Genomic DNA, 22,968 nt, shown 5'->3' on the forward strand with positions numbered 1-22,968 from the left:
ATTAAGTCCTACCCTCCTGCAAAAGAAAGTTAGAAATTTTATATAACATATGTAGATATCATATAGGTATTCAAATGCAAGTCCAAGCACACCGTCATAATCAATGAATACAACTAACCCGCAAGGCGAATACCTTAGTTCCTCTCTAGGGCAGTCCAAACAATCTGGTCATTCATGGCACATTCAATGAATACCCGTATATAACGCTAACGGGTCATTTATGGCACATTCAATAAATGCCCACCTAACATATGACATCATCAGTCATAAAACTCAAATCCAAAACTTGAGGCATGGAGAGTTCTAAAAGGGTGCGGTAAATTTGTTTACGCATTATTGAATTTTATTGCATATATTATTTCAGAGAACGAAGGAGTATCTTGTTTCTTGTATTATTGTTTACGCGTTATTAATATATCGATGTCTAAGTGTCATAACATTGTATATCATAAAAAACTGAAAATATCACATAGTAGTTAATACACGTACACATGTATATATAGAAAGGTCTTAGCCTAAAGCCAAGCATGCTAATAGCCCTAGACCTATCCTAATAGACCAAATCATAATCCGAGTTAAAAGTCAAACTGGGTCAACTGGTCAAAGTCAACCCTGGTCAACAGTCAAAGTCAACTCTTGTCAACAGTCAACTCTAGTCAACAGTCAACAATCAACTCTGGTCAAAACCCCAAAGACTAAGGCCCAAAGGGTTTAGCCTTTCCCAGGCCCAATCTAACATAACTTAAGCCCATAAAAGAAAAAGAAAGAAAAAAAACTTGAAGCCCACATACTAGCTCGGCCCAAGCCCACCTAAACAAAACTCACGAACAGTGCGTGGTCTTCTTCTTCTTCTTCCTCACTTCACCAGCGCCTCTCCCACCAGTCAACCACCACCAACCACCACTCGCCACCACTTTTTAACCTAGCGGTTTGATTCCTTTTGAAAACCCCTACCTACCTATACCAACAAAACGCGATTCCCATATACTGAAAAAACGGGATGGACGCCATTAATGGCTTCTCTGGAGCTCCAACAGCCCCACCCAATCTAGTATACATCGACCCAACCATCAAACCTTTACTCCCCAGACATCAATCCTCATTCAAGCATCAATCAAAAACCAAAATAACAAACATTCACATAATCTACTGGCAATTTCTTTGCGCCGCCATTAACAGAGTTACCACGCTTCAACAGCCCCTCTGACAACCTCCATTACACAACCAAACCAACATTATACACATAATAAACATTCAAACAATATACAGGTTTTTAACTCCTTCGGGGACGATTTCTCTGTCCTGTGGGCTTAGCTTGCGCAGCCATTAACTCTTTCACAGTTCCAGCAGTCCAATAAATAAAACCGGTTTTAACCATAACAAGTAGAATAATCATAGACGAGAGGAAGAGCAGAAAAATAAGCAGCAATATTGTACTACAGTAAAACTTAATTTTTTATCTCTGTATAGACGAGAAAACTAAACTACTCACCCGTGATTAGCTCCGACTGTCAGCTAGCTATTCGTAGATTTCCAGAAAAACTTCTCTCCTCCCTTTCCTCTCTGTGAAACTCTCTTTTTTGTAAAACTCTCTCTTTTTGACCAACCCTATGTTGTTTCTTTTCTGTTTTTAAAAAACCCCCGAAATAGGGAAGAATGTTTATCCCATAAACCCACATCTCCTATTTCCACTAACACTTATCCTATTTTATTTTATCTATTATCCATTATTATTATTATTAGAAAAAATAAAAGAATAAAACACGAGGTGTTATAAGAGGGTTATGGTTAGGAAATTTATGGAGATTGTTGTGCCAGAAAGTACATGGCTAGAACCACCTCATGAGGAGGCAAAAACCAAAGGTCGGGCTAAGGGTAACTGCAAGAGAAAGTTTCCAATTAAGGATGAGAACTCTTCAAAGCAAGATTCATCTGGTTTTGAACATTCCCAACGTGAGCATGAAGAGTGGGTCTCGTCCCAACAATCGGAATGTACGCCAAATTCCAAGGATTCTCATAAAACACCCACACCATCGAAATACGCTACTCCAAACCCACCTGCAGATAAGTCTTCTCCGAAACCACCTTTGCCACAAAAAAAACTACACCATGGAAGAACTCTTCTCAAAAATCACCTTTACCACCTAAAATAACCACATTACGGAATAATACTCTTCTCAAAAATCACCTTTACGTTACTACCTGAAACAACCACACCACGGAATAACTCTTCTCAAAAATCACCTCAAAAGTTAGACATTGGCATCCTAAGGGGGCCGAAACATTACGGTTTGGATATTCTATAATAACTGCACAAATATATTGTTAAAGTGGATGATCCTGCGGGTGATGGCAATTACAAGTATAGAGCAATGTGCATTGTACTGGGAAGAAATCAGGAAGAGTGGTCGTGGATGAGAAATGAGTTGTTACAAGAACTTAATGACAACCTCCCCCTATACTATACAGTGTACACTCACAATGAGGTTAATTTTGTGAAACCTACAATTTCTCATGCACGTGGTTGGGCACCCTATAATAAGTGGATAGTCATGCCTTTTGTTGGATATCTATTTGCTTCGAGATTTAATGTCGTCCTCGTACATTTAGGAAGTACGTACTGCCATCTTATCTTGCCACTGAGAACCCAAGCAAATCCTGAGAGAGTAAAGAAAATGTTGGGTACCGCTTTTACGCATGGGGATGTCATTTTGTCCATGTTGAACTTGTTGATGATTGTCCGGTTCCAAAACCGATGCGAAGATGGCGTAGAGCTCGACACTTAATTGCAGATAGTTGGGATACGACATTACAAGCAAGACAAGCGCAATTTACGGCATTGAACATTCCCAATTTAGTATTGGAAGACGAGCACACTAATGATGGGTCCGAAATACCAATAATAGATGTTGGCTAGGAATAAATCTATGTAATTAATGTTCATGTGGTTGGATTTGTAATTTGGTTTTTGATACAATTTTCTTAAATTTGATGGTATTCTTTGGTCGAATTTGATGTATGGATGTATGTTTGTTTGATTTGGATGGTTTGGATGTTCAATGGTGTGGCCATTTCTTTTGGGATTTGAACTTAGAAAAAATACAAAGTTCTGTTTTTTGGCCTCTTGACCAGTGTGGCCAAGTTGTTTGAGACTTAGTCCAAACGGTGTGGCCATGTCGTTTGGGATTTGAACTTGGAAAAAAAATGAAGTTATATTTTTTGGCCTCTTGACCGGTGTGGGCACACCGTTTGGACTAAGTCCCAAACGACCACACCGTTTGGACTAAGTCCCAAACGGTGTGGCCACACCGGGCCAAGAGGCCAAAAACGAACTTCATATTTTTTCAAAAAATCAACGACATGGCCACACCGTTTGGACGAACGGTGTGGCCATGTCATTTGGGACTTAGTCCAAACGGTGTGCCCACACCGGTCAAGAGGCCAAAAAACATAACTTCATATTTTTTCCAAGTTCAAATCCCCAACGACATGGTCATACCGTTTGAACTAAGTCCCAAACGACATGGCCACACCGTTAGTCCAAACGGTGTGGCCATGTCGTTTGGGATTTGAACTTTGAAAAAATATAAAGTTCTGTTTTTTGGCCTCTTGACCGGTGTGGCCAAGTCGTTTGGGACTGAAATTAGGCGAACCTCGATTTCTTTTTTTCTTAACTTTCATATTCCAACAATTCTAACACTTCCAAATTCAACTTCCATATTCCAACAATTCTAACACTTCCAAATTCAAAACCAAACACATAAAATGGAGAATCACATAACATCAAATAATATTTTGAAATAACATACGACAAAATCAAGTATTCATAAAGTTGGGTACAGATTTCACAACGCCACTCTTTACAACAAAAGCAACCTAAACAACCCTATACTACTAGAACTCCAAGAGTTGAGATCAATGCCCAAGAATAGGCTGCTTCTTCATGATATCGTCCGCTAATGAACTTGCACCGGGTCAAATTGTATGCCTCCATGAACTCGTTCCATGTATCGTCTAGAATCGCAGTCCCACCCAATTGCAGGCCTTGATCGAGCAAGCGAGAAATTTCATCGACGATGGGATGCTATCAAAATTAAAACGAAAAACTACATTAGTATATACATTTATAAAATACCAAAAAAAAAACAAAAAACAAAAACAAAAACTAATGTTGTAAGGTATTAACTTACCAGATTATGATATGGAAGACTCTGTAGGGAGTAGTGATTAGGATGATCACAGTTTATCATTCGAATATCACTATTGTTTTCGTACCAACTCATGTATCTACTAACACACTCCCATGGATAAGACGAAATGGGTCCTCGATGTTCAAGTTGTATCAAGTAATTCTGCCATTTACTCCAGTAGGAAGACGCAATATTAAATTTCACATCGTACCCACGTCCAGAAGTAATTCGCGACGAGGTCTTTAGTCTTGGGGGATCTGAGGGTACAAACTGCATATGACCCAACTGACGCACAACCCTCAAAACATTGTATTGCTCGACATCATCAAGAAAGCATATAAATCCCTCGAAAAATGTTATTTCATCCACCGGGCATGTAGCTCGGACTTCAGCATAGGGATACCATTCAACCTGTCAAAATAGCATATGATCGAATTTAAATTAATCATTAACCACATACTAATAATATCAATTAATAAATAAAACTATTTACAAACAAAATGATTACATCGAGACAAGTCATATTATCAATCACCGCTTCGGGTATGCTTCAATCACGGTGTTGTGCTAGCATAAAAAGATTGAGTAATCGAGTACCTATGAGCACGCCGACATGCTCAACCGATAGTCCTCGTTTGGGAATGGCCTAAACACCGGAAGTACTCATAAATCCATGCCTAGATTAATATAGACACCCGTTAATATTGTAATAGATAGATAAAATTGACATTGAAAAGAAAAACAAAAAACTAATACCGTAGGAGAGTGAAATAGCCCCGAAACACCCTTCACCTTGGCAATTGTGGCGGTCCAGACCCACATAAGTAAGCCGGTGAGGTCGCACCCCACGCGTAGTCTCGATCTCAAGAAATTTCAAAAGCGGTCTCGGATAACAAACGGAACTAGCTTTTTTGGGGCGTGTCGGTGAAGGCGGTACATCCAAAGAAAAATAACAGATAAGCTCTCACAAAGAAATCGCAACTCTTTTGGGTTGACGCCTTCTTCACAACAACCCCATTTTCATCACGTAAATCTTCATCCGTTACCTTCCCAGCAAACTGCTTCATCAAGAAATCCATCCTAACTTTGGAAGTGAACTTATTGGCTTTCATCTCCGCATCTATCTTGTCCATGGATATGCCAAGACCTTTGTGGAGGAGTCTTTTTGTCTGTTCCAGGGTCAAATCAGTGTCCCCAGTCACTGCTTTGCCTCTGATCGGAACTCCTAAGAGTTGGGAAACATCGTCCAACGTGATTGTCATCTCGCCCCACGGCATATGAAACGTGTTGGTCTCTGGATGCCACCTCTCCACAAACGCAGAGACCAACACATGATCTTGATGCCTATATACACCTAAGACTCTGCACATAAGCCGGTCCTTTGAAGCTCCACGTGAAAATTAGAACAGTTTGAACACTCTCCGACGATATCCCATTGTACCAACTTGTTTAGGTGCCCATGGCACTTCAACACCCCTTACTCCGCCTAAAACAACAAAAACTCGGTATTAATGTATGCACAAGGTTTCGTAATAAAAAAATTTAAATACTAATAGACACTATATGATAATATTACCTGCCCCTCCCAAACATCGCGAGTCACGCAAGCAATCGTAGTCATACAAATGGATGTGGCACACAAGGGCCACCTCCATAAACACCTCTCTGGAACTCCAAGTCATTGTTGGACTTTCTCACAATATTCACTGGAGGTACAGGTACATGGACTTCAGGGACTTCCTCGTCATCCTCCTCCTCCTCATCCTCTACGTCCTCCTCCTTAATTATCCTCATTCTCCTCTTCGGCATCATCAATACCCTCTTCGTCATCTTCTTCACTATCATCTTCTTCACCATCACCATGACTTACAACTACACTCTTCCCACGATCCATATTTATGTCATCTACATCTACATCTACATTTAAATCTACATCTACATCTACATCACTCGGAATTGTCCCCTTTCTTCTCTTTTGATTTCCTAAGTCTACACCACTTACAACTATATTACTGGGATCATCCGCTTTCCGATCCCCTCTACGGACTGATGTCGAGGTGGTTGTTCCCCTTCCTCTCTTTTTCTCAGGCAGGTCACCGCGACCCGAACTACTACTCCCCCCACCTAACAACTTCTTAGCACCCGTGAAAACACTTTTTGCTACATTCTTCACATTCTTTGTTCGAGGCATTGCTACAAAATATAACTAACACAAACACAGAATAATAAGTTTGCCGAGAAACACAAACACATAACTCATTTTCAGGTAAAGAAAATTCTGAAAGAGATAAATCATTTTCAACATAGGGAAAAAACTAGTAATCATGCAAACATATTTGTAGGATTTTTCCTATCTTTGTTTAGCCTTTTGATCATTAGGAGACAGGGAGAATGAGAAGAACCCTTTGGATAGGAAACCCATCCAAACAAATACAGGTACAAACCCATCCAAACAAACTATTATTGTCCAGTTCAGTTTCATTGTCCAGGTGCATGCAGACTTCAATCCCGAAAACAAGAGCACAAAATATTTAAGCAAACAAAAGCTTTAGACACTAGAATAAAACAAGAAGTTTGTTCTTAAATAAATTGCAACAGATTCAAACTATCTAACACAACAAAGACATGATATACTCATTATGATCTAACATGATATACCAAGACAAAACTCCCTATTTAGATTGGTACAAGGGCTGCCTCAAGTAGTCAAGTGTAATAATTTATGTAGCATACTGCTCAAATCAATTCACTCACAGGCCATACTAGAAAGAAAAGTATTAGAGAAGAGAGGGAAGCAATGGAAATTCATATTTGTAATGGAACAAAGCATGTAAGCTTTACAAGTAAGGCACCACTAAGGCATCTCGTTATAGATAGGTTCTGATTAAGACCTACTTGTTCAACACCAAGGGCCTTCACAAATGACACCTAAACGCAAAGACTACAAAACTCCATGTCGTCGATCCCTTTAATCATCTAGACATAACTTAATAAGATGAATAAACACTCAATCAACTTTGTTTTTGTTTGTTGATAAAGAGCTAAGAACCGAGTTGTTTTATCAATGAAATGAAAACTTGAAAAGTTGAAAACTTGTTTTATCAGTGAAATAACATGCCTGTGATTGAACAAGAATTAAAGGCGCAACAAATGAAAACTTGTTTTATCAGTGAAATAACATGCCTGTGATTGAACAAAATATGGCGAAAAAATTCAGGTTAATGTTAAGCCATACAATGAATCAATTACAGATCTAATAACCAATGTAGCAAAATTATAACGAAAACAACATTAAAGATTAAGAACAATAGAATGAAAACTTACAAATCTGATCTAGATAAAGAATATTGAGATCGAAAGAGAGAATCGCGGTGTGTTTTTGTTCAGACAAATTTTTGGGAGCAGAAATCGAAAGGAAATCGAGGGTTTTTGATGGAGACGAAGGGTGGAACTGGTTTTCGCCGGTTTTTCGGTTTCTTGGGTATTTGGTTAGGGGTGTATGGTTTGAAATTGCGCCCAACACAATGGGCAGACCCTGGCCCAACTCGGGGTCTGCCCAACACAAATTAGGGTCTGGCAGTAATAGGACTCATATATATACTGTAGGTCGTTTTCCACACACTCAGCAGTTAGCACTATAATTTTCCAACCAGGCGTTTCCTTATAGCTTTGTCACTTGCTGATTTGGTGGTACGGAACTCTAATACCCATGCTATTTTTCTTTCTTTATTTAGAGAAACGACTTTACTACATCTTATATATCACACATTTTTTTTTAAAGAAGAATATATTTTATTAAATTTCTAAAATAAATCTTACAAAGGATTTGGAGGTCAAGCGCGCAACAAATTGAGCTGCAATACCTTTCTAAATCCATCTGAAAATGGAATACAACAAGAGATGCTGAACATATAACAAAAGAAGAGCAACAAATGGAACAGTAAAAGTCGTTCATTCAACAACGCTGAAGATGCCATCCACTATCCTGCAGGAGCTACATACAGTCGTCTTGATCGAGAAATGGTGCAAGATCTATTTTGAACTGCCGTTTCCCCTTGCTAACCCTCTTAAACATATCATGAAACAAGGGAAAAGATAAGAGCAATACCTTGATAACCCATTAACAACTTGAATGCAATAATGAGCCTTAATTCGAGCAGTACAAAGTTTAGGATGTAGTGGCCTTACAGCGATTGCCATTAGCTCTTCCAGTAGCTCCTCCAAGTGGCGCAGAGGCTAAGTCATAAACAGGAGAATGCCAATAAATATTTTTGACTTCAATATAAAACTTGTCAAGTATAAAAGCAGCCGTCCAAGGGAACATCAATTCTTATAGCGTGAAAACAGTATCACTTTGGAGCAGAGAAAAGGACTGCAACTCACCCATTGGGTCGGACCATCGACAGGCGCATGTAGAGGATCATCGTGAACCTGAAAATCCAAAGAAGTTCTTAGCAGCAGTTTATAGGATAAACTAAACTGCAATTGTCTATCCCTTTCTCTTTCTTTTTCTCTTTTTTGTTTTTATGAATGGTGAATTGTCATGGCTCTGAAGGAACAAGCAACTTTAGAACAATAGAGTAACTGAATCAAACACATCTCATTGACAGACTAGCAAGTTAGTTTTTTTGACAGTGAGCAAGGGTGCTAATGGTTTGTGAATAGGCCAAAACTGAGCGCAACTTCTACCTAACCAACTAACGGTTGCAATTATACTCTTTTTTTTTTATCAGAAAAATGTGTGGGCAAGCCTGTTTTTAAAGAGATCAGTAACTCAATAGTGTGTAGTGGGGTTCAAACCCCAAACCGCTGATATCATCACCCAAAGGTTTTACCAACTAAGCTAGAAGGCAATTATACTCTTTCAAACCCACGTGGATTTGAAAACACATTTAAAAGTCACCACAAACATAGTTCTGTAGATAAAGAGTGTATCTGTGATTAAAGAGCGGTAACACAAATCACAACGAATATTCAAGCTTGTGGTGTCCCATGCAGGATCTAAGGGAACACCTGCCTTCAAGTCACCCCATAGCAAATTTGCTCCCTAGAGTCATCCTGGGTTCAAGGAAACATGATCATAAATCCACTTATGTAACATTTGAAAACCTTCCACCACAATGACGTTATGAGAGGCTTCCTCAAACTGCTACATTCTGAATTACACAATTTCATCTGGATTTTATAATGTGTGGATTTAGGTGGAGAGGTTACTAACTTACTATGCAGAAGCACAACCATCTGATTCCGAATTTTGTAAACCAGTTAAAACTAATGGTCTTTAAGTTAACAGTGAAAATAAACAGTCCATAATCGTCACCATGTAAATCAGCCCATTTTGAAACTCTATGAAAGAAAGTGAACAGCGGTAAAGACTGAACCCTAGTTATTAAAGCCGCAATTTATTAAAGTTAGGGATCCTGGACCCTAGTTCAATGCACAAAGTGTGTCAAAGACAATTTTGACATAAGAGAATGTCTTCTCAAATATCTTGGATGTGACCAACAAAAAGCATGAGGTGCTGAGAGGACTGAATGTTATGAATATCAGTTAGAGGAGATTATAGTCTTATACCTCCATGAAGATTCCATCCACACCGACAGCAACTGATGTTCTTGCAATGCATGGTATTAACTCTCTGAGGCCTCCACTTGCAACACCTCCACCATCGAGCTGGTTGAGAAAAAATACATTTTCAGCATAATATTTTTCCTAAAGGAAAGTTGTAGTGAAATTTATCTAGAAAATTAAAGGCTATCCTATCCTACGATACAGAGATACAGAGAAAAAAAGACTCGTAAGTAGAAATTAGCACCGTACAAGATATACTTTACAATCAACTCTTGAGAAAACTTAAAACTCCATTCCCTTCTCAAAGATCTTGTTGCAGAGAAAGAAGCGGTGTAGGATTTTGTTTATAATTCCTTTCAAAAGCCTTGGGCACCACCTTCAAATATAAAGGAAGCTCTTTCTAAATAGATCGTTATTCCTCCACCTTGGGGAAAAGCTAAATGGATAGTGGAATACCAACAAATGGTCAAAGGAATTCGGTGGAGGGAGTCAAAGAACTTTTGTTATCGGACACCGCTTGTTCGAGCTTTACAGATCTAATTTTTCATGTGTTTTACCATAATTGGGATTCACTTGTATGAGGTACAACATTTGTAAAGGAGTCTTGAACTTGCAAACTTAGGTAGCTCCACCATAATGAGATTCTATGAATTTGAACTTTAGTGATAAAACAGATATATTATTATATTATATACAGTATATAGACAGGTTCATCTTCCATGTCTGAAATAATTATCAAAAGAAATATATAGGTAAGATATGTACAGGTAGGGAATGGTAATCATGTACATAAATGTATCCTTCAAGTAAGAGATTTAAATTATACAAACCTTTCTCCCAGCAGGTTGTTGCAATGCATGTGTAATATCTGCTACCTGCAATGAAGCACGATGTCTTAGATGTGCAAGCAACAGGAAGAAACTGTGGCTATCTAGAATCTTGACATAAAAGTTCAGAACGCCAAAGCAGCCAAGTTGAATATGCATCCAGTATTATGACTCATGTTAGAGTTCCAAGGGAATCTAAAGGCCAGGCCTAAGAACTCTAAAATGTCAAAAGTCCACAATGTATATCCGTCACATTATTATTATCTCAAATATGATCTATGGACATATACCAATACATGCCAACACTGAGGCCCCTAGTATGGTTTGATTTGTGGTAAAGTATTTGCAAGACCTTCCTGTAGGAGTTGATAAGTTCATTTTATGTCTCTTCGTAATTGATTAGATTATTACTGAAAATAAAAATATGCCCAATCGGGCAACAAACTTTACACAGAAACTGGATTTGGGGTACAAACTTTTTTTTTTTTTTGGAGCAATTTTGGGGAACCAACTTGCCATTTAGTTGCAACGTTGAGTTCTGTTTGTGACTTTGTGGGATCCATTATTTTCATAGAAAAATAATTAAGAAGATACACAAAATAATAATTACTTAAGCTGTTAAGCACTAAGCATTTCACATCCAACAGAACTCAGATTAGCACGAAGGAGCAAAAAAATTAGAGATAAATACTCATGAAAAATATTGAAATTGGTGCAACAAACCAAAAATGACATGTAAAAGTATTTTGCTTACTATAGGACAATTCGCTTCCCTCATCCACTCCAAGTTACGTGGATCAACAATTAAGTCATCTGCAGTAAAGATGAACCAATCAAAGATAACAATGATCAGTGAAGATAATATTACTGGACTTCTTGTACGCTACGCCCAGCCCAGACAAAAACATGCTATTAGGAGAATATATAAATGTATCTGCCAGTCAATAAATTTTTTTGAGAACACATACTATATATGGTAACGCATAATTCACAAGGATTCATAGGGTGGCTTTCATTATTGGGTGGATTTTCTTAAGAGAACTTATATTTTCTTATACAATGAAAAACGCGGCTAGGCAAGCCTAGGGGCTAAGCCTATAGCACAGGCCCAGATCTAGGCTGGCTTCAGTCCTTCTGGATGTTACGGGTGCAGATGGGCCTAGGCGGCCAGACTCTAGGCGATAGATTGATGTTTTTCAATTTTTAACTTGTTAATCTACTTTTTTAATTGTAACTTGGGAACATAAAGTTTAGATGTGTTATTTTCTACTAAAACCCAAACTTCAAGCACCATTTTCTCCACTCTGCATTATTTATACTTTTTGAACTTTTCATTTCCATTTCACTCCTTCCTTTTGCCTTCAGTTCCTTGCTCTTTTCTGCTTCTTTCCTCTCCCCCACCCCCCTTCAATTCTTTTTCTTCCTTTTCTTTTTAATTTAATGCAACACTTTTTTTTGTTTACAAACATAATTGCCGCTACATTTGGCCAAATTTTGATTAAATTATCGCACTTCTTAATTCATGTGTAAACAATTATGACTTGTGCAGTTGTGCTTTTGTTTGGCACATGAAAATTGCAAGTTGTGAATGCATAATTACTATGTAGTTGTGATTTGATCAAAATATACCTTATCTTCATGAATAAAACAAGGGGAAAAGCCAGCAAGAGAAATGGGGTTTCAAGTGCTACGCCCTCACCTAGGCTCTGGGATATGCGCCTAGTTGAATAAGAGGATTACAACACTACTCAAACAAAGAAAGCCTGTGTTTGACTTGTGGGAATAATTTCCATGGGAAACTCTCATTTTTAATGTGTAATTCTGGATCAAACTCTTGATTTGTGGGAGGGTAGCTTTTCACACCTCGACAGTTCTAATTGGCTGAAGGTGTTTTAAAATAGGGGGAGTGGAAGAGTTTGAGTGAAAGTAGAGCTCTTGAGTGGGAAAAGCTCCACAAAAATGAAGTAACCCATAAGATTTTAGCCTATAGATAAGCGTTGGAATTATTTCAACAAATCAGATACACCTTATATCAGATACAGTTCACCTTATATATCATTGCTTTTATTAGTAAAATAAAATTTTAATAAGTTTGCTTAAAGAACGTGTTAACAGAAGGGAAAATGAATAAGCTTTAACTAACTAGAGACAGAATTGACTTACTATACCCAAACATCGTGCCTCGCTCACAAACCATCACATTTTGGTTTCCTGACAGTCTAACTTTTTCTGCAGAATTCGCCATAACCTGCAGCATGCATATAAAGACTGAAAAATGAACAGAAGGAAATCTACCCTAGACGCACCCACATTATATTTACACAATGGAGATCATGGTCATGAAAACCAACTCATTCAAATATGTCTAACCTTGTTAAAAGTGTGTTGCAAAATTGAGAAATATGGACCTTCAGGGTTTCGGGCTCTTTTTGTTTCACCACAATAATACGGCCCAGGATGATAGAAAGAGTCAAAGAGGTGTTTTTTTTAGGTATGCTGCATTTCTCCCAAGAGATGAGATGATATCGACGCACACCATTTGAGGTCCCCCACAGAAAATCCCTCGTGATCTTTTCAATTTCATTTCCACGCTTGCAGGGATCGTAAAAAGGTGAATGGGTAGACTTGAGAGAGTGGATTTGAGAAGAATAATACTTCGTCCTTTCCATAGGTATTTGCGCTTCCAATTAGCAAGACTTTTCCTGAATCTCTCAGCCACTGGCGCCCACACTCTTCAATTTAAAAGGAACAGCTAAAGGAAGGCCTAGATAATTGGATGGGAGCTCGCCAACACGGCAGCTGAAGACATTCATACTGTTCAGTAAAACTGGGATACTGTTGACTCCATAAAGTAGGCTCTTTGCGAAGTTTACATGGAAACCAGTGACTGCCTCAAACCAGAATAATATAGCCTTAACATATCATACTTGTTCAATACTAGCATCAAGAAACAATAATGTGTCATCTACATATTGCAGAATAGGGATTGGAGCACTATTTTCCGCCACTTTATACCCACTTATAAGACACCTATATTGTGCCTTCCGTACCATTCTGGTTAAAGCTTCAACAACCAACACAAAAAGGAGGGGGGAGAGAGGATCCCACTGCATTCATCCTTTGGAACTATTGAAAAACCCACTGGAGTGCCATTGATCATTGCGAAATATGATCAGTCAAAAGGCATGTCTTGAACCAACTTCTCCATTTAGGACCAAAACCATATCGCATAAGCAGGAAATCAAGGAATGTCCAACTAGTATCATCAAAAGCCTTTGTAAAACCGATGTTACACAGAAAGCCAGGAATACCACACTCTCTTCGTGAACCTATGCGCTCATTAGCAACAAGAACCTCGTCTTGAATCCGCCATCCTATTGATGCCCCTGGTAATCACTCACCAGCACAGTAATAGGCTAATAATAGCCTTCTTGAGTCCGATGGTCAATATTTTTTTGATAATCTCATAAACCCCTCCCAAAAGGCAGATCGACTGAGAGTCAGTCAAGTTAGAAGCCCGTCAACCTTTGGGACTAGAGTGATAAAGTTATAGATCGAATGCGGGTATTCACACCAGCGTGGACAACTGGACATTACCCATATTACAATTTGAATTTTGAAACAAAGGGCTCTCAATTGACCGTTCAGATACTAAAGTGCAGTCAGACCAGGTATATGTTCCAGTAGACCTGTTGTTACTCTTTAATCTTGCAACACGTTGAATCCTATGGCTATCATCTGTCGATGCCCTGGTCTTTTCTCTAGCCACATCAGCATACGACCTAACCTGGCTATTTCACGAACTTGACTCGCAATTCCACTCAGTGTCATCTTCTTCACCGAACCCAAAATGGCCATTAACAATCTCTAGTAGAACTTTTACCGGGTAGGTAGTTCCTTTGTCTATTAATGGGGAAAAAATGAGGAATTTTAAATAGATCACATCCTTCCACAAAGAGCCTGATGCTAGATATATTTTTGAGAGAACCACTTTCATCGTCTACCTTTACCATCTTGCCAAAACAAGAACATAGCTTTTTCTAACACCACTAACGATGTGCAATGGTACCCCCAGAAATTCCACCCAACGACGTCATCTGTGTAACCAGAAAGGTTGATCTTATTTGATGAAGGTTTCCATCTTTTTAATTAAAACATAATATTGCAGTGTTCACTCTAGGAGATGTCAACAGTCGTTCCATTTCCTTATTGCTTGATAGTTCGACCAGGACCTTATGATGAATGATGCAGGTCATAGGAGTCGATCTATTCAAATTAAAAATATCTTTTAAAATCCCAGGAACAGATTTCCAATCCACCCCACTCTTCTTGGCTTCCACAATTATGGCTCGATCTCTTGGGTGCTCTGCCGTATTATTATAACCATGCCTAACAATCACCCTTGGAGCACCTCCTGCTCTTTTTGACTCCACTGGATCATGGAATTCACGTCTGTTTTGATTGTTTGACGAACAAAAAAATATGGAGGCGTCTTTAAAAGGCATCCATTCTTACATATTTTCACCGATCGGAAAGAAAATGTAGACTTTACAATATCATCTTGATATGAACAGTAAGGACAGAAAATCCCTCGATCTGTTCTACCTGATATCAACGAGGACATCGGTATCACTTTCGCGTTTCTTCCACACAAAACCCAACTTGAATATCTTTGTCTTCAAAGTTAGCAATTTTCTTTGCCATCCATTCACCGGCACAGTAAAATCTACACGTTTCGATAATCCTCTACCTCTTTCTGTCACACAGACTTTGTTCTGATCAGTTCTCTCAAATTCGAAAGTCTTTCGCTCAACCGCAATCAACTTTCTAAATCTTCTATCCATTCCATTCTATACATATAAGTGATCTCTCTTAAACGTAGTTCATAAGAGCTCAAATGAGTATCAGAATACATTTCCAGTGGTGTAGTTGGTTCCTTAGTTTTGGAGTATAAAATATTGATGGCTTGGGCTTCCTATGACAAAGACAAGTAACCTTCAACTGCTTCTTTTGAGATGCAGTATGTTCATCTCCCTTTTACTTATGAATAAAGTGCTATTATGTCCAATAAAGAGATGCCCATCTCTTTAAAAGATTTTTGCACCTCACAACCTAAATTCTTGCATAGCCAATCTAGTTGAAATTCCTTCCGAAGTCGCACTCTTATCTAGGCGTACAACAATCTTATGAAAACTTTTAGCATGCTCTCTAATCCAGCCTATAAGAAACTTTTTATGCTTGCTTAAGAATCTCGTGGGTCAAACATAGATCATGGTTTCCTAAGAAATTTCTGGGTTTCACTTACACCAAGGTCTATCAAATGAAACTTGTTCAACTCTGGTCACTAATTCTCTACATGGTATAAATATGTTTGTAAGATGGTGCCTGTGCTATGGCATGGGGCATATGGTTAGAATAAGAAATATGTCCTCACAAAGGACTGAGGATTCTCTAGTTGAGGTTATACTTAACCATAAGAGTAGCAGATCAAGGAGTCGTTAGGAAATTTACTTCCAATTGAACTCCTAGATCGAGTTTACACCAAATAGTCGTAAACCCTGTAAGTATGATATAGACCAATTCATTACTGTGATGAACATGCACAGACTTGAAATTTTTAGATAACTACACAGAAACATTCCCATCCAACTTTCTAGAATAGAACCCTAATAAATGGTGCTCAAAAGTACAGTAGGTAACCAAGGAATTCAGTGAACTTTGTGTGCAACGACATAAAAACCAACCAAACATCAATTTCTACCTGACACCTAAAGCAGACTTGCGCATGGATACAAAGAAAATGGAAAGTGCAAATTCTCAAACACTTACAGAAGGAGCACAAAACTGGCCTTTCTTGATATTGACAATTTTTCCAGTCTTTGCAGCAGCAATCAGAAGATCTGTCTGTCATAGTCACACGTGAATAATTAAGTGAACAAGGAAATTAACTGACTAAATTGATCCGAAAATGAGAGTATTAATAACCTGACGGCAGAGGAAGGCCGGAATCTGAATGATATCCGCGACTTTCCCAACAGCCTCACACTGAAAAACATAAATAAATATAACTAGAATTATATCATACCGGATAAAAAAATAAACAAAATAAATCAGAATACCTGGCTAGACTCATGCACATCAGTGACAATAGGAATATCATATGCCAGTTTCACCTTTTCAAGTATCTGCAATTTTATTTAACATAGAGTAAATTAAAACACATATAGCATATATTTACGAGTACATGTAAAATATATACCTGCAAGCCTTGTTCGATACCAGGACCACGGAAGGATTGTGAAGATGTCCTATTAGCTTTATCGAAACTGGACTTAAAAACCAGTGGCAATCCAAGTCTAGTAGACAGAAATGAGTTAGTTACTAAAAAATTTGTACAAATAATAAAGAAAATAGAGACAAGTAGTACTTGGAAGTAATAGCTTTTATATGTTTCGCCATTCTGAAAATATGGTCTTCAGATTCGATCACATTGGGACCAGCTAATAAGAAGAAGGGTTCCGAATTCTTGAGCCGGTTATATAAGATTGTTGAGGAATCCATCACCTGAAAATGAGCAATACTTTGGACTACTACAGATCTATCATGTAACCGTTATAGTTTTGTATACGACCCGCTAACCCGATACAAATTTACCGGGTTCGGGTTGGAAAAAACAAGGCTGTAGGTAGGGGTGATAATTTGGCTCTCAACCCGCCCCGCACCTCAAAATTGCATGTTCAAGCCCTCAAAAATTGGCCTTCACAGATTTGAGGGGCGGGCTAGGGCCTAAGTTCTGAAACATGAGTTCGACCCTCATTAAGCCCTCACTTGGGCCTCATACGTTTTCTTGTTATTTTACATTATATTTATGTATTATACTCTAATTATCTAAGTTATATAAAAAAAAATTATTATATTAGTTTTCAATATGAGATAAATTATAATATAATATAACATATGCGTTTTTTGTAATTGATTTAATGATATGTATATAAGTCGTACATAAAAGCAAATTCAACCTAACAAGTAACAACATAGTTAAGTATGAAAAATGTAGATATTTTAAGAATATCATCTCTTCCACTATTTCTATATATTATTATTTTTTTCTAAAGGCATAACAATTAGTTTTGTATACTTAGTTAAAATTAATATACATAATCAAAGTATATAAAAAAAAAAAAAAAACTAGTTAAGTATAATTATATCGGCCCCGACCCGGCTCTCATTTGTGCCTAAAAAATGAGGGTCGAGGGGCGGGTTAAGGGCTAAAGTTTTCATGTTTGACCCTGCTCGACTCGGCCCTCAATACAAAATAGGGACGGGCTAACCCGACCCTCAAACACAAGGGCTTTGATGGTTTGAGGGGCGAGCTAGTCCAGCCCGACCCTTTTATCACCCCTAGTTGTAGGGTCATTTAAGAATTGAACCGTCGAACCGTCAAATAAATAGGTTGGATTATAGTCACATATATCAACCAAGTAACCCGTTAGTAGACCTATATAATCTATTTTAAGATAAGTTTCATTATTCCAACAACCTAAAATAAACTACTAAAAGGAAAATGATTAGTTGTCATATGCATTCGATAAGCATATTTTTCGTTATCTAATTTTCATTTATATGTAATTGAATTATGAATGGTTTTTTAGAATTATATATATATATAAATAAAATCGTAAAATATATTAAATATTTTGTATATAGTTTGTCTGTGAATCCAATTTGAAACTGATCTGAAATTGACCCACTGATTTAGCAGGTCATCTGTTGGTTAATCCATTGTATAGGCAGGTTGGGTTGGGTTTGGGTTTGACAAACTCGACACGATTAATATTTTGCTCTCTTATCATGTGACCCAAATATAACATGACACCGAACACGACCCATTACCCCTCCTAAATTACAACCCAATAATTAGAGTACACGTGGCGAGAGGACTAGACTAGACGTGAAAGTAGAATTGTAGAGCGCTTACTCTAGTGTATATATATAGAACTTTGGAGATACCATCTTATTATTCCCGCTTAAAAGAAAAGAAAAATGGTGAAAGCAGTGGTGCCTCATATTCGAATCAAGCTCGAACGAATATTTCGTCGACACGAACAGATGAAAACAGCATTTAATAATCTCAGATCTCAAATCAAAACCGGCTTAATCGAAGTAGTTAATTTGACTTTATTTTCAAAATTAGTGTTATTAATTAGTTTGTTTAATTATTTGGTGTGGTGGTCAGGCAGAAGACGTGTTTGATTCGCTATCGATTCCGTTGATGAAATTGGTGGGTCTTAAAACTGAACAGATGGCTCAACAAGGACGATCTAGTACCATTCTTTTCCACTACTCCAAACCTCAAAATCAACAGGTGTCTTTCTATTATCTCACGCTTAGCTTTTGTTTGTGGAATTGCTAGCTCATTTTATATTTTCAAGCAGACATTGCCGAGATCAGCCAGATCCCCATTCCTTGGAAATACATTCGAGGTCAGATCTTACTAAAATACTTTTTTAAGTTTAACAATACTAATGGTTCAAGTCATTGAGTTTATAATAATATACTTTTAAGTTGATGTGCCATATTAATATGATCTGTATCGGCTAAAACAATTGTTTAACTGTCGTGTATGTCATGCTGGTGAATGACAAATGACTTCCACAGTAGCACACAAGAAAAGATGTTGCTCACATGAATACTTTAACTTCTTTTGTAAGCCTACCACTTAGTGAAATTCGTAATCAACCTACCAATTGGTTCTTTAGCTCTTGCATTCTACTCTGACCAGTTGTTAATTCCCCTCACTCCCTTCTGACACTGCTTAATCTCTGAACAACATAGTGTGGTTAGTGTTATATCTTTTTTGTAATATTTCTTGTGAACCCTCTCTACTATCTACGTGAAATGGAGATCTCCTTTTGAAACTGTGAAATGGTTAATAGTACCTTAATAAAGACGTTGTAAAAGAACGTCGTGTCTATTTTCTGTAAGACTCTTAGACATAAGATTTTTGAACTGGAATAGCTTAGTATAACAGGAATCTAACTTTGATTGGCTAAAGCCAATGAGATGGCATAGTATTATATATATACGAAATCCAACAGACTGATTGCATATTAGGAGATACTAAAACCATACACCGGTCATCTTTTTGTCTGATGTGCTGTTCATCTATCTGTTGAGAGTTGAGACAAACATATACATCAATCACTGGTTCCATATTTTCTCTTTTACAGTCACTCCATGAATTAAAGTAATGGATATAGGCAGTCCAGCTATTTCTTCCAGTGCTCATTTATTGAAAAGAACAAAAAATCAGGATGAGAGAGATTACAGGAGCTCTACTGAGATTCTTTCTATCCTTGTCACGTTCTGTGCACCATATACGTCATCTAATATTTTCTCTTAATATAAGTTAACTCCTGATCTTGCCTAATACACACTTTGTTTAGGTAAATTAGTGTAGTATGCACTTTGAGACATGTTAGGCTGTTGACTTGTACTTTGGTGCATTCCTGGCAGAAAGAAGACAGGCACAGATATAATAAAGCAACAGAAGCAGGCAAAAAGCTCATTGAGAAACAAAGACTTCAGCTCCAACAACTAGTTCATATCCTTAGACGAATTGAAGCTCAAGTCAATTCCCACCAAGACAACATTATACAGACATTGGCTGATCACCGTGTCCATCTTCACAAATTCTTTCAGCAATCCATCTCTTACCTCTCATCCATTCACCAAACAGGTCAAACCAACGAAGCCTTTCTTGTTGCTTCACTCAAACTTCTTCGAGCCACCTTCGAACATGTGAGTTCAGCTCTCTGGTCGGTCCAGGATGGGGTAGAGAACCTAATTGGAGAACTATCAAAGGAAATGTGTATCCCTTTGATGGATTATGTAAAGGATCTCAAGGCCGAAATGGCATCCGGTGCATTGATTCGCCTAGTGGCCATGGTGGAAGAGATGAAAGGAGTGGTGAGAGATGGACAAGCTGAATTGGAGGAAGCAAGGAGGATGGTGAGAGTTGAGGAGGAAAGGAAGTTGGAGGCTCTGAGCAGGCTGAAGGATGCAGAAGAGAAGAGAAGGGCTATGAAAGAATTTGGCGGATACCTTTTAGAGGCCAAGAAAATATCAAAAGAACCTGTTACTCCACGAAAGGTGCGCTCTCTTTATTTTTAAACATCCTTATTGGTTTGTCTGATTCATAGGAAATACTGCATATATAATCTACTTTCTCGAATATAACAGTGAAAGAGTAGTTTTATTTTCTAGGAAGTGTCTCTCTAACAATCAACACACCTTTATTCTGAAGTTGGAAACTATCTTATGTACTTCGTACACAAAATCGATTGCTCTCAAATTCTCGTACGGAAGTTTTACTTAGGAAGATCATGGTCTGATTCTTCTTTGCACAATATTCCCCGCCATTTGGCATGTTTTCTATGCCTTGAGAACTGGGAGAGTAAAAATGCAAATCCAATAACAGCCATTTTTTGTAAATGGATTCAATTATGTTGATTCAAGTTAGATCTTTGGTATAGAATGTCTGCCAAAGCATAGCGGGTTCCTATTACATTCACCAAATCTATTATTAAATTGTGATTCATTAACCCAACAAATTGGTTTGGGAACATGAGTCAAAAGGGAAACTTCCGAACTGAGACGAATTATTGGCCACAAAAATGCCATGCGAGACCTTGAAGCTGGAACTTGTTAGTATTCCATTAGAACTTAATTTACCTTTTTCTGTGAAGTTCCTAGTCATGGAGGAAGATGATGCTGGAGAAGAGAAATTACTGTGGGATTTGTTGAAAAACAAGAACAAACTTCAAGCACAGGCTAGTCCATTTGTAGCCTTGGGGCTTCTACAAGCAGAATCTAACAACAAAATCCGACGACATAGAGGTGACATCAAAAATTCAGCAAAGATTAAACCCATGGTCAATCATAGGCCTGTTACTAGGAGCTCTACAAAGGGATACAGTCCAGGAACTCCATGCCCAGATACTTGGCCATGCTCGGGTGCTTCCCCTTCCATGGTTGATCAGCAACGTGTAGTGCACAAACATATATCTCCATTGCTTCGTGTTAGAAAAGGAACACTATGATGATGATCCTTTGATTGCATAGATTTCCTATTTTAAAGTCATATAGAAGTGTGTTTCTGTAATGACATGGCATCTATACAATTATACAAGGTAAACAATCAGTCACTCCCTCATCAGCTGCTATAATCAAACATAGTTGTTACTTTTCCTGTAACGTTTTCCTTCTGTTAGAAAAATTAGTTGTTATCAAGTGAACCAACATGAAAAATTAAATTCATGTGTGTATTTTGCTTAATAAAAGTTGTATACTGAGATGCTACAGTAAGTATTTCGATGATAGGTATTGTTCTGATTGTCAGACCGGCCTGAACTTGTAAGTCTTCAATATTTCTTTAGTCGTTTGGTCTGATGTTTGAGATCTTAGAGTCACGTAATCTTCAGCTCTGGCCTCTGATTCATTCAATCCGAATTTGCCTGGACAAGGACCTGCAAAAATAGCAGGACCAAGGCTACAAATAGAGATTGCAAATAGAGATTGCGAGTCTTCAAAAGAGAAAGTGACTGAGAGAATCATGGACACTGTCAAAAATGCATTTGATGACTGCATTCGTCGTTTCTTAAATTTAAGTTGTTTTTCCTTTGGATTCGTAGGATGTGCTACTGTATACAGTCACAGCCTCCAAATTGGCATGGATACGTTACAACTTGTACTCAAAACTAGTGTGGCCGCATCCTTTATTTCGTTTTTTTTTTCTTTTTAGCTTTCGATAATGTAAGTTCTATTTTACTGAACAAAGCATGTTACAATTCAACTTACAACCAGATAAGATATTTGATCAAAAAATAAAAAATCAGATAAGATACAATCAGGAGGACACCCAAAAGGAAGCTGTTTGAGTACCCATTGAGCTAAAAGATTGGCCTCCTGCACCAACCATCTACGAGACAACTGAAAGTAGTATTAATATTACATGACAGAGTACGCAAAATATTGTACCTAATGCTAAGGTCACCATTCTTAAGCATCTCAATGACTGCTTTGTTGTGTCCACGTATATGCACATAATGTAAGCCTTCTGCTAACAACATTGCAACTTCAGTCCTATCAGTTCTGCTTCCTCTACACCTCGTGCTTTGATTCTCCTGTAAGCTGCTTTTAGAACATGTCCATCCTCACTAACTTGTACTGCTGCTAGCTGCTCCCCCTACCCGATATCCAGTCAAATCCAGCGTCAAACATATATCTGAAATTCTGAATGAATGTGCGGAGTGTTAAGAGTGCGGGATAGTTCAGTGTTCAGAGTGAGCGACTGACTGAAAGAACTAAAACTAGGACTA

The 22,968-nt window shown here is 37.9% G+C and overlaps 3 protein-coding genes across 3 annotated transcripts; 1 reads left to right on the forward strand and 2 right to left on the reverse strand.

The window, feature by feature from the left end:
* Positions 1 to 3,713: 3,713 nt before the first annotated feature.
* LOC147496329 (uncharacterized) lies at positions 3,714 to 5,008 on the reverse strand. Its single transcript, XM_086562493.1, has 4 exons — positions 4,947 to 5,008; positions 4,699 to 4,867; positions 4,191 to 4,601; positions 3,714 to 4,084 (listed from the first exon to the last, which is right to left on the reverse strand). Exons 2-4 carry the CDS (start codon positions 4,711 to 4,713, stop codon positions 3,887 to 3,889), a joined length of 624 nt encoding a protein of 207 aa, XP_086418619.1. The 5' UTR covers positions 4,714 to 4,867; positions 4,947 to 5,008; the 3' UTR covers positions 3,714 to 3,886.
* A 2,950-nt stretch (positions 5,009 to 7,958) lies between these two features.
* On the reverse strand, positions 7,959 to 17,190 carry LOC147496330 (2-dehydro-3-deoxyphosphooctonate aldolase). The gene is made up of 12 exons (XM_086559323.1): positions 17,016 to 17,190; positions 16,848 to 16,944; positions 16,708 to 16,773; positions 16,574 to 16,633; positions 16,418 to 16,492; positions 12,752 to 12,836; positions 11,343 to 11,401; positions 10,592 to 10,636; positions 9,765 to 9,863; positions 8,574 to 8,621; positions 8,379 to 8,426; positions 7,959 to 8,256 (listed from the first exon to the last, which is right to left on the reverse strand). Exons 1-12 carry the CDS (start codon positions 17,147 to 17,149, stop codon positions 8,185 to 8,187), a joined length of 888 nt encoding a protein of 295 aa, XP_086415449.1. The 5' UTR covers positions 17,150 to 17,190; the 3' UTR covers positions 7,959 to 8,184.
* A 1,367-nt stretch (positions 17,191 to 18,557) lies between these two features.
* On the forward strand, positions 18,558 to 21,988 carry LOC147496331 (uncharacterized). The gene is made up of 5 exons (XM_086559328.1): positions 18,558 to 18,751; positions 18,825 to 18,953; positions 19,024 to 19,071; positions 20,105 to 20,740; positions 21,337 to 21,988. Exons 1-5 carry the CDS (start codon positions 18,632 to 18,634, stop codon positions 21,688 to 21,690), a joined length of 1,287 nt encoding a protein of 428 aa, XP_086415454.1. The 5' UTR covers positions 18,558 to 18,631; the 3' UTR covers positions 21,691 to 21,988.
* Positions 21,989 to 22,968: the final 980 nt, after the last annotated feature.

This window comes from Coptis chinensis, chromosome 5 (assembly GCF_015680905.1).
Source record: "Coptis chinensis isolate HL-2020 chromosome 5, ASM1568090v1, whole genome shotgun sequence".
Taxonomy (NCBI): domain Eukaryota; kingdom Viridiplantae; phylum Streptophyta; class Magnoliopsida; order Ranunculales; family Ranunculaceae; genus Coptis; species Coptis chinensis.

What these genes read in the sequence shown, in the direction of transcription:
- LOC147496330 (XM_086559323.1), bottom strand. Translation starts at nt 17,149, where the DNA reads ATGGATTCCTCAACAATCTTATATAACCGGCTCAAGAATTCGGAACCC. An exon ending in GCCAGTTTTGTGCTCCTTCT is followed by an intron (nt 12,837 to 16,417) that starts GTAAGTGTTTGA and finishes TGCATGCTGCAG; the next exon opens with GTTATGGCGAATTCTGCAGA. An exon ending in AAGAGCTAATGGCAATCGCT is followed by an intron (nt 8,257 to 8,378) that starts GTAAGGCCACTA and finishes GATATGTTTAAG; the next exon opens with AGGGTTAGCAAGGGGAAACG.
- LOC147496331 (XM_086559328.1), top strand. Translation starts at nt 18,632, where the DNA reads ATGGTGAAAGCAGTGGTGCCTCATATTCGAATCAAGCTCGAACGAATA. An exon ending in TCAAAACCGGCTTAATCGAA is followed by an intron (nt 18,752 to 18,824) that starts GTAGTTAATTTG and finishes TGTGGTGGTCAG; the next exon opens with GCAGAAGACGTGTTTGATTC. An exon ending in CCAAACCTCAAAATCAACAG is followed by an intron (nt 18,954 to 19,023) that starts GTGTCTTTCTAT and finishes ATTTTCAAGCAG; the next exon opens with ACATTGCCGAGATCAGCCAG.
- LOC147496329 (XM_086562493.1), bottom strand. An exon ending in GTCTTCCATATCATAATCTG is followed by an intron (nt 4,085 to 4,190) that starts GTAAGTTAATAC and finishes TAATTTTGATAG; the next exon opens with CATCCCATCGTCGATGAAAT.